Source organism: Sciurus carolinensis, chromosome 8 (genome assembly GCF_902686445.1).
Source record: "Sciurus carolinensis chromosome 8, mSciCar1.2, whole genome shotgun sequence".
Taxonomy (NCBI): domain Eukaryota; kingdom Metazoa; phylum Chordata; class Mammalia; order Rodentia; family Sciuridae; genus Sciurus; species Sciurus carolinensis.
The window spans coordinates 35369165-35379989 of NC_062220.1; the positions used below are offsets into that span (position 1 = coordinate 35369165).

The window sequence follows — 10825 nt, forward strand, 5'->3', positions numbered from 1 at the left end:
TTCATACCATTTTAGAATTCACTGAGAAGCAACTAAATGCTCAAGTGTGTTTATAAATTTGGAGTGAACGTTATAGACACAGATATTTTAGTGGAGTTTAAAATGGTTTAAGTGTTTCTCAAATGTTTTTGACTATAGCCCAGTCAGAAATACATTGCATCATGTCTAATATCCATAGACCTATGCATTTGCTTAAGTACATATAACTGATACAAATCAAATTTATGCATGTAGTACAGATTGTTTTCTGTTCTTCAGTATCAGTTTGCATTTGAAAAACATCATTGTAATTTCCAGGCTTCTTTGTATGCTGTTCCTATTTTCTGATAATGCATAGCTATTAGAAGTGAAATTTCTACAAGTGCATTGCTAATGCCACATGTACTACAGCACATTAACATACCCACACATCCAAAACTGCCCTTGATTACAGAGTCAAGTGATGCTGGAAAACAAACAAGGGTAGAGAAAGGAGATCACCATCATCCAAAGGCAGATGGTAAACTCCTCTTTTGAGTCTTTGGAAATAAAGAAATAGGGACTAGTGAAAAGAGGAGCCACTGATTAAAAAAAAAGTTCAGGATTCCTGAATTGAGCCTCAGATGGTATTCTTTTGCTGAGTTCAGTCATAAATGTACAAAAGCAAGTTGGTTATTTCCTGACCTTGTGGCAGTGCTGTGTAGGAGGCTGTACCTGGGAAATCTCACAAGGTGGATGTTCCTTCAACAACAGTATTAAAGTAGTGCAGGGTCTAGAGTCTGTTTTGTTTAAATACAGAGTTCAAGACATGCACAGGGATGATGATCCATTCTATTGAAAATGATTATAATTTTTTTAACAGGTATAAAAAATAAGACTATATCACAGTTGAATTGTAACAGGAGTGCTTGTCTGTCAAAGCAAAAGTAAGTTCTCCTTTCAGATTTAACTTATAGCTAACAAATAAATCCATTTGTGCAACTACTAAGCTATTAATATGATGCAATAGATATTCTAATACTGGCATTAAATTGAAATATAATGAATGGAATCTAAAAAATATTTGTTAAGTTTAAGAAACATTTACTATTTTAATGTATTAATATTTTGCTTTTAGTTTGTTGAATAAGGCTAGAACTTCATTTTCATCAAACTTGATCATTACTAATGCATTTGGGGAATTGCAGGTGGCGTAACAATATGGTAAATCCCTGCATTTATAAACTTTTGGATAGTCTTTAGATGATTTTTTTTTTGACTTCCAGATTTGTACGACATAGCATAACTTATTTACCTTTAAGTTCTATATTTATAGTGATAATTTCATTATTCTTTTATATTGTTCCAAGGAAATTGTTGCTTATTTCAGCTTATAGTTTGAGCTGTTAAGGATGATCTGGTTAATTAGATTAGAAATTAGGCCTATCATATACCACCACCTACATAATTTCCACAATAATCCTATGAAATAGGTATAAGGATTCATTACAGAGAAGGAAACTCAGAAATTGAGGGGCTAAGGGAAAAAAAGGAAAACCTGAGACAGAACCAAGCTTGATATTTGTTCCACTTTATCACATTGTCCCCTGTACCATGGTGCTTAGCATCTTTATTATATCTGGTTTGAAAGAAAAGGGGAGAGAAAGAACATTGGAATGTTGTCAGTCCAAATAGATTTCTTTGTTGAATAAAATTTCATTCTATAAAGAATTTTGAGTGGGAGTTAACAAAATCCTGTGGAGATTTATTACTGAAGTATTCTAATCTTTCAGGATATGGAAGTGGGTTGTTGCATTAAATGACACTTATGAAATACTTGAAAGGATAATAAAAACTCTTTCCTTCTCTATCCCACACCAAGTACCCAAAAAAGGTACCAGTGCCTATATTTCCATATTGGGGATTGGGTTGTTGCTCTCACAAGAAAAATTTCTGCAATTTTGCATTAGGTCCTTGGAGAATGATCTGTCATTAACGTTGACTTTGGATCAAAGACTCTCTCTGGGTTCAGATGATGAAGCAGATCTTGTCAAAGAACTTCAGAGTATGTGCTCCAGCAAATCTGAATCTGATATAAGCAAGGTAAGCAGTCCAAACAGGTGACAGCAGTGGCTGGATAGCAGATAAACCTACCTTTATAAAGGGACACTTGAATTCCATCATTTTGTATAATTATAATGCACAAAGAACAAATATGGGGGTAGGTACATGTGGAACCACAGGATAACGCTTGTTCCCTAAAAGATATTCTTTATTGAAGAGTAAGGTTATTGCTCTAAATCAAACCTTCCTCACTCTGCTTAGAAAAGCCATTTTCCCAAAATATTTATACAAAAAAATTGTTTTTCCAAACATTCTTCTGAAAGATCTGAAATTAAAATTGTATCTTAATTGCATTAACACAAATTGCACCAACGTATGTGGTCTGCTTTTTATAAAAGCATAAATTTGACTTTCCTCAGGTTTTCCTTATTTCTAACTTTGTTATATAAGTCACCTATCAGAAAGAGAATTATAACAAGTTTCACAGCAAACAGGTTATAGGTAGAGTTATAGCAATTCCTGTACAAAAACTAATTGGCCTATATAATGCACATTGCTATTGTCTTTAAGCTGTGAACTTTTCAAATATGGAAACCAGTGATGCAAAATCTCAAAAAAAAAAAAAAATGTTAATAGCATCAAGTTCAATCTTTCTTGGCCTTTGACAAGACAGTTTGACCAAACCTTCTTGACAGATGCATTTTAGTTGCAAGGGAGCATATGATGATACTTATAACTTGCACAGGTTCCACTAAAAGACTCAATGATTTTACTTGAACACTCATAATAATCTCTAGGACCAAGTACAATAGACTAATTTTGCTGGAAATGAATTTAAATACTTATCCATTGGAAAAATAAGGTAATGATTAAAATTTTGCAAATTTTATCCTTTCTTTACCTGACAAGTGACTTTGTCTTCCTATAGAATTCTTTTGCTCTTCTTTTGACCTTTTTAATACTCTTTTCCCTTACAGGATATTTCTCATGCACTTGGTGTTGGTTTAACATGAAGCCTTGAAGTCTTTCATGTAAACAGTGCAGGATTTGGGGGCATGTTGTGTGGAATTCCCTGGGGTCAGGGAAGAGGACTGTGTCTCTGTGGGTTTCCTGATGTGATATTTAGCTGAGCTTTGAGTGTGTCACAGTATAACTGTGGAGACATAACTTGATAAACTGCCTGTCTTCCAGATTGCTGATTCCAGGGATGATTTAAGGAGGTTTGATAGTTCAGGAAACAACCCTGCATTTTCAGCAACTGTTAATAATATAAGAATGCCAGTGTCACAAAAGGTAAGTGCCCCTTCTTCCTAAAATGGGACCTAAACAGGTTGTCGTGGAATTGAGTTCATAAATCTTTCAGTGTGAATCACAAAGTTATTTTTAAATCACACCCAGGAAATGAGAAATAGGATAAAAGTAAAAGTTCTCATTAACTAATCAAGATAGGAAAAGACTGTTGGTTGAATAATATCTTGAAGTAATGACATAGGAAAGCATTCATTTTTTCCTTCTATTTGATATTCTAATTCTATTCCAAAATTTGGGGTGTCATTTGAGAAGATCACCCTTTGCTTTCATTTGGGTATGCCAGATTAAAACTAATTTCTGTTGTCTTGGTTGTTCTATTTTTAAATGTTTTTTTCATTTGAGAACTTTTAAGATATCTTGCATTTTGGACAATTCAGATTAATCACAGCAGAGGGCTGTGTGATAACAAACATTTTATACATGTTTAAATCTCATTTTAATTTCCTAACCTGCATTGTGCTTCAGTGAGAAAATTTTCTTTTAAAATAAGCCAGAATGACAAATAGAGCCAAGACCGTGGTAGATTGCATGAGCCTCTTGAAATTGCTTCCATAACTGTGGCACTGGACCATCATTGATTAGTTAATAAGTGTCAGGAGACAGTACAGCATGTATTCCTGGGTAAACAATAAAACGACTCCTTCCCCTTATTTTACAAGTATGCAGATTTCATAGAGGCACTTAGAAGAGTGTTTGTTCACTCAGCCATGTCATTTGCCATCACATCCTGTTCTCATCTAGTCCCATGGCAGCTTACAAAGACTGGGGTATGTGAGGGCAGATTATAAAGTAGGCACGGTGTGACTATTAAATTATGGATCCTTATCTAATCACTGGCAGCCTGCATAGCCACTGCTTCATGGGATTTCAGTTCTGGCTACGTGTGGAACTAGGTGAACTACTTGTTGAAGGAAGAAAGTGGGGATTTGCAGGGGTGTTTCCCTAATAAAATGTAGAGCATGTTGACCTGTGAAGAAGAATAGGGCTCCCTCTACCATAATATCACCCTCCCCCCCAAAATTGGGATCACTTTGGAAATACAATTTAGAGAGTATTTTAGGGAGGACAATACTAAAAGGTGACCTGAGGTCACTACTGAGCAACTGAGCATTTTGGTTGGAGAGCACCTTGCTCAGAGCCTGTCCTGTTCTTTTGTGTGTCTATGTGTGCAGTACTGGGAATTGAACCCAGGACTTCACATATGCTAGGAAAGCGCCCTACCACTGAGCTACACCAGTACCCCCTTGTCATCTTTAGAGTCTCGATTTGCTGTCCATATATGATGGCCTGCCCTGAGCTTTGGTTGATTGGTGACAAGCACTCATTTCTTAGGACTCCTTGTGGAACAGTCACAGGAAGGGCCTGTGAGTGCAACGATGAGCCTCTTTCTCCAAAAGTGCCATCACTTTGCTGCATAAAATTATTGTTGTCTGATAGAGACTAGCTCCTGTTGTTTAAATGTTCGATGGATAAATGTTTTTGTGTCCTTTCTTCTCTGTGATGTGACCATATTGCATTGCTACAATAAGATTCTGTCTATAACAAATAGTACTGAAAATGATATAAGCTCTGGGCAGCTCAGAACAACTTTGTTTTGAAAGAATGATTTTTTTAAAGGGGTCTTCTTATCTGTGATCATTAAAAGAATGGTGTGGTTGTTTAAATGTGCAGTGTGATGGGGAATGAGAAGCACCTTTGCCCACTGAAGAGATTTGGAGGGGCTCTTTCCCAATAGCCAGATGTTTTTCTCACAGTTGGCCAGCAGAGGGCGAAGGACACTCACTCAGCAGCCTTCTGAAAGCTGCAGACTCTTGCTTTTCTATCCTCTGATAACTAGCTTTCCTTGGTACCTTGCCCAGTTTCTTCTCTTATCAGGAAGTAACTCCCTTGGAGGTAAGTAAGAACTTTGGGTTAGTTGAAAGCTCTTTCTCCTTCACAGCCAGAAGGCTGGTTCTGCCACCATCAGAAAACAAAAATAAGTAACTTCTTGTTCTTATTGTGTGACACAATATAACTCCTTACTACTCCAACAGTAAGGGCCTGTAATTGGGTATATTAATCAAGAAGTATGATAGCCAGAGCTCTTAGTTAAAATTACACACTTAAATCACCAATAGAAAGAACAATTCCTAATAAATATTTTATGTAAATGTAAACTAATCTCCTTAAAGCAAACATTCTCATCTTTGGTAGCATGAAGATGAAATCCTCTTGAAGTTTTCTTTTCCCTTAATCCCCAGAGCCTACACGCTGCCCCCTAGAGGTTCTGATGTAATTGGTCTGAAGGGGTCTGCACGCTGCATTTTTGTAAAGCTCCCTGATGATTCTCAGTTCAGCCAGGGCTGCAACCCACCAATCTAAAATATAGCTCTGATTTGTCATTCTCTTTTCCACCAGCATTTTTTTCCTTCCAAATGTATACTTTGGGGTTGATATACCTGCACATAACTTTTTTTTTTTTTTTTTTTTTTTTTTTTTTTTTTTTTTTTTAAGCAGTGCTGGGATTTAACCCTGGGCCTTACACATGATAGGAACCACTGAGCTATACCCCAGATTCCCTTCATGTGACTTTCTATCCACTTCTCCACTGGCTGTCCTTTTACTCTACCTATTACAGTCTTGTACATCTTTAAAGGCCAATCTCTGTTTTCCTGCCTCCTATTTTCTAATCTAGATGGATTACAGTATCCTCTGGGCATCTGGTAGATGTTTAATATTGAGTGAATGAATAGTTCTGATTTATCATTCCTTAAGACTAATTAAAACTTTAGGGTAGTGCCTTTCTATTCAAATTAGATTTTTTTTTAGTTTCATATGCTTGACCACAGTAGTAACTTACATGCTTAATATAAGCATATAACTACCTTATATGCTTAATATAGAGAACTTTAGAGCTCAGGAAGCATTAACCACCTTTAACTCTCCTATGTAAAGGACCTGGGGATAGACATAACTTTGGGGAAACCTGTATTTGGGTATCAGGAACATTGCTCTCTCCTGCAGGAGACTATCAGTCAGGAACTTGATCTCCCGGACTTAGACTTCTGTGGTCCACACCAAGCCCAGTGATGCTTTATGTCCTCCCCACACCTCCAGAGACTTACTCAGCCCCAGCACCCTAGCCAGAGTCTCCACTACTGTGGGTCCTTCTTGGTACTTCATATCATTTGAGTGAGCATTTCCCCTGATCCTCATGATGCAGGCCACAGAACAAGGAAAGAGCATGCTGTGTGTCTCCTTTCCTCCTCATGGAACTTGGCTCTAACCCTGTGCAATGCCAAAGGAAGTTTAAAATAGTAAAATTATCATTTTAATTCTGTACACCAACCAACACTTATTACCTAATAACACACCATGTTTTCTGAATACTGGATACTTGTTGAACTTGCTGGTGTTTTACACCAAACTTTAAATTTGGATTGGCCTTTTTATGGTTAAGTCCCCATTTTGCAGGCTTAAACAGCAATTTTTTGTAAGGAGACATGAGGATAGATTTCAGTGACTGCACTGTGTTTTTACAACTATGTCATAGCATGTGACTCTCTAACTGTCCCTCTTACCACAAGCCATACAGTTATTTCCATTTTCTTCCTGGCAATTTGGCAGCATTAACTTCACTATAAAACAAAAGCAGAACATACCAATCAGATTAAGAGCGGTTTTCCTTCATTTTCTACTTCACCCTTTACCTACTCTGAGTATAAATAGAGGTGACGAAGATCCACTGGTATGTGTGCCCTAACCAACTGTAGCACAGGCTTTGTCTTGTGCTTTCTTGGACATAGTGGATCCTAATACAGCAGAATTAAACTGTTTCATGATTTCCTGTAGAGGGATTTCTGTCCTAAAGGTATTGCCTTCCTCAGTCACACTTTGACAGTCTGGCCTTTCTTTCCCTTCCCCTACAAATGCCTGTGTTCTGAACCCATAGCCATACCCTCTAATAGCGTTGCACACCTGCCGTACCATTGAAGATTACAAGCCAAGGATCTGGTGCCAGTGTTCACCTCAGTGATTTAATGCACATGTGATAGGCTTTATTAGAACTTTACTAGGTGGAAGTGGAGGGAAAGAGATTGGAGTCAAGACAGTTAGTGACATGCCTAGAAGTTTGGGACTTCTGCAGTTAATGAGGAATTAAGTCATTCACTTCCTTTCTGTTTCCACTAACACAGTCATAATTTTCTGGCACCATAGGATTAAGTGGAAGAGGGGAGACTGAAGTCTCCTGTTAAACTTAGAGAATAGCACATTGAGACAACAAGAAAGGCTTTAGAAATGATTGGGATTGAGAATATATATAAATTTGGCTTTAGCAAACTTGAGTTTGAAATGCAGGCTGGAGATAAGTGAATTATGTTGCTTAGTGGGTAGAAATGCCATTCTCAAGCTCAAAACATAAAGGAGAGTTGGAATTATGGGAGTGATACCTGTTGAAAATTGAAACACTTAGGCAGAAAGGAAAGCTCACCAACCATCTGAGGTGAACCCAGGGCTGAGAACAATGCCACCATTCAATAGGTGAGTGGAGATTAAGGATACTGAGGAAGTAAGGTGAGGGTTCTCCATTTACACATTAGAATCATGTAGGTGGTTTTGTTAAGCCATGTGTCCATGCCACCACACCCCAAACCAATTAATAGGAATCTATGGGCATCTGACCAGTCATTAATCTTCAGGTGATTCTATTGTTTTAGCTAACACTGAGAACATCCCAGAGAGTGCAACTGGTACTTTTTGCCTGTTACATTCTGGTTTTGAATCTTTTAATGGTCATCTTGCTATTTATTTGTATTGTTACTGTCAAAGAGGGAAAGTAATCAATGTTAACTGTTTCACAAGTACACAGATACTTCACTTAGTAGGTCTGGTGTACTGTTTGCAGAACTTAATGCAATACAGGGGATAACTCCTGGGTGAAAGTTCCAGCTTCTTCACTCTTTGAGTGTAGGCAAATCATGTTGTGATTCTAGCTCTCAGATTCCTCATGGGAAAATGGAAGACATGGGCTTGGTGTTCATAAGGATTCTGAAACTCTAGAAAGAATGATAGCATGCAACTTTATTTATGGAAGATTTTGAGCCACTCAGTCACAGAATTGCTGAGCAAGACCCTTCATTCTCCAGGACATAAGCTCTGTTAGGCAGGTAGGTTTCTCATAGGTGTGAAGCAACTAGAACCACACTTATCTCAGTGAAGGTTCAAAAAGTATTGGTAAAAAGCATAAAAGTTGACTAACCTAGGTGACATAATTTATGGAGCTACCTACAAGTACTTGGTTGTACTAGTGCAGTTTGTTGATCTTGAAGTTCCTGTTGGTAAGGAGATCCTAGACTCATTAGCACTTGGCTCACTGACCCCCGTAGTTAGTTTTGCGACACCAGGAAGGCCTAATGAAAATTAAGCAGGTTGGCTGGAGGTAATCATTCAGTTTGTTACCTTTTGTTTAGTTTTTCATGAGAACCTGTGTCTAGGAGGAAACTCCTGTGTTTGCTCAGACAGGAACATGAGGGTTGATACCAGAAGTCAGTAACAGTGATAAGTGTGTTTGGTTTCTTTTCTCTTCCAGGAGGTCAGTCCTCTCAGCAGCCATCAAACTTCCGAACGCAGCAACAGTAAATCAAAGACCGAGTCGGGTGTCTCAAGAGTTAAATCTTTTCTTCCTGTTCCTAGAAGTAAAGTCACCCAGTGTTCCCAGAACACCAAAAGAAGCAGCAGCAGCAGTAATACAAGGCAACTAGAAATCAACAACAACTCCAGAGAAGAGAATTGGAACCCACACCAACATGAACAAAGTAGAAAAACCTAACCAATAGGCCTGCCTACAACATTCTCACTATTAACTTCTGTATATTTCTCACAAACACCAAGGACAAGATGTAAATACTTTCAAACACTGTAATATAAAGTATGAGTGCGGGACCACTATTCAATCTTTTGTAAAGAATGTATTTATAACTAACTCATTTTTTTTTTAAATTCTGTAGGATTGAACTTCAATACCAAGAAGTTATGCCAACTTTTCAAGTAGTTTTATAATAGAAACATTGTCATAGTTTTAATCAAGATGATCAGGGGTATTAGAACTCTGTACTGTATATTGCTCTCTGTACATATGTACATATGTACATTCAAGGAATCATTGCATATGATACAAAATGTGTATAACATTGGCTTAGATAATATGTATCATTTTAAATGGAGATCAATTTTACGTTCCCTTGATGGAGAATGACGAGAATGGGGCAATAACAAATCATTTCTAAGCAGTTATTTTCCATTACAAGCCATATTAAGTATTTTGCCTGTTAAATTCTAGTTTTACATTTTGAATACTTTATTGGCTACATTGCCGTTTGGTTGCATCATGTATATATTTATGCTTATGAGTTTGCATTATAACTCCTGTAAAATATGAAATTATAATGCAATAAAAGTGTTATCTTTCTTATAAAAAGTTTTGTACCTAAGTGAATATAAGAGATACCTGCATAAAGGCTTCAATAAATTAATTTGGAGTTAACTCCCTCTTCAGTATTATTTCTAGTAGCACAAGTGATATTAAAATTGATATTTTCTAGAAGTGTTTTTCTAAAATTACTGATGAAATTACTTATTCAACTCTCAGTTAAGTTGCTTTGACACTAAATAAAACAATGAATCAGTGGAATAGTTTGGCTGTATTTTCTATCTATAGCTCTCAATTTGTGTTCAATTCAGGAATGTTCTTAAAACTTCCATGATGTCATTATTTCATTGGTTATTCACAAATTTGCCCTTATTAGAAAGTGTTGGTTGAAGAATGTAGCAAACATTTAAGTGGAACTCCAGCAATAGAATAACTTATTTTTCCATAGATACCATTAAAATACAATTTTAATTCAAGAAACATTTACTTGTTGATGAGAGCCCTTTTGAGGGCAGAATAGGTATGTATATTGAAGCACCCACACCTGCACTGATACTGTTAAACATCTGCAAGCATTGAACAAGAAAACATGTAGTGAAGATATCACCTGGGGTGAAATAGGGGAAGATCTTTCCAACCCAGAAGAACTGGACTTCATTCTTTCTGGGTTTCACCTTGGCAAGTCCAGCCTTGGGGGTGCACCCATCTGATCTCATTCACAGAGAAGGGTTCAGGGGGAAGGGAAGGGGAGGAAGGAGACTGGGAAATAGGCTTAGACGTGAATACAGTAACTCCTTGGAACTGGACCCAAATTCTGGGTGCCCAAGTAGTAGCTGGTGCTCTCAAGGGTTTACAAAAAAAACACTAATCCTGGGAGCCAAGCTGAGTGCAATTGATTATAGACCAACATATCTAGATTCAGGTGGCCCACTATTTTTTGGCTGCTATTTATATTACATTATATTATATCTCGTTTGAGTTGTGAGTGATAGGGCATTATATTTTATATCAGCAGCCTTTCTGAAGACAAGGATTGGGTTAGCATACTCAAGGAACAAAGGTGACAAAACAAAACCAAATTTG

The 10825-nt window shown here is 37.2% G+C and overlaps 1 protein-coding gene across 5 annotated transcripts in view; it reads left to right on the forward strand.

The window, feature by feature from the left end:
• Window positions 1-10021, forward strand: part of Cttnbp2 (cortactin binding protein 2) — a 149112-nt gene extending 139091 nt beyond the window's left edge. For 3 of the 5 annotated variants that reach the window (XM_047560228.1, XM_047560229.1, XM_047560230.1), the window contains exons 20-23: window positions 842-905; window positions 1929-2061; window positions 3214-3315; window positions 8903-10021. In XM_047560228.1, the coding sequence (XP_047416184.1) occupies window positions 842-905; window positions 1929-2061; window positions 3214-3315; window positions 8903-9142 (539 nt within the window). In that variant the 3' untranslated portion in view covers window positions 9143-10021. Of the gene's footprint in view, window positions 1-841; window positions 906-1928; window positions 2062-3213; window positions 3316-8902 lie in introns of those variants that run through there. The other 2 variants (XM_047560232.1, XR_007109746.1) reach the window with 2 other exon arrangements.
• Window positions 10022-10825: the final 804 nt, after the last annotated feature.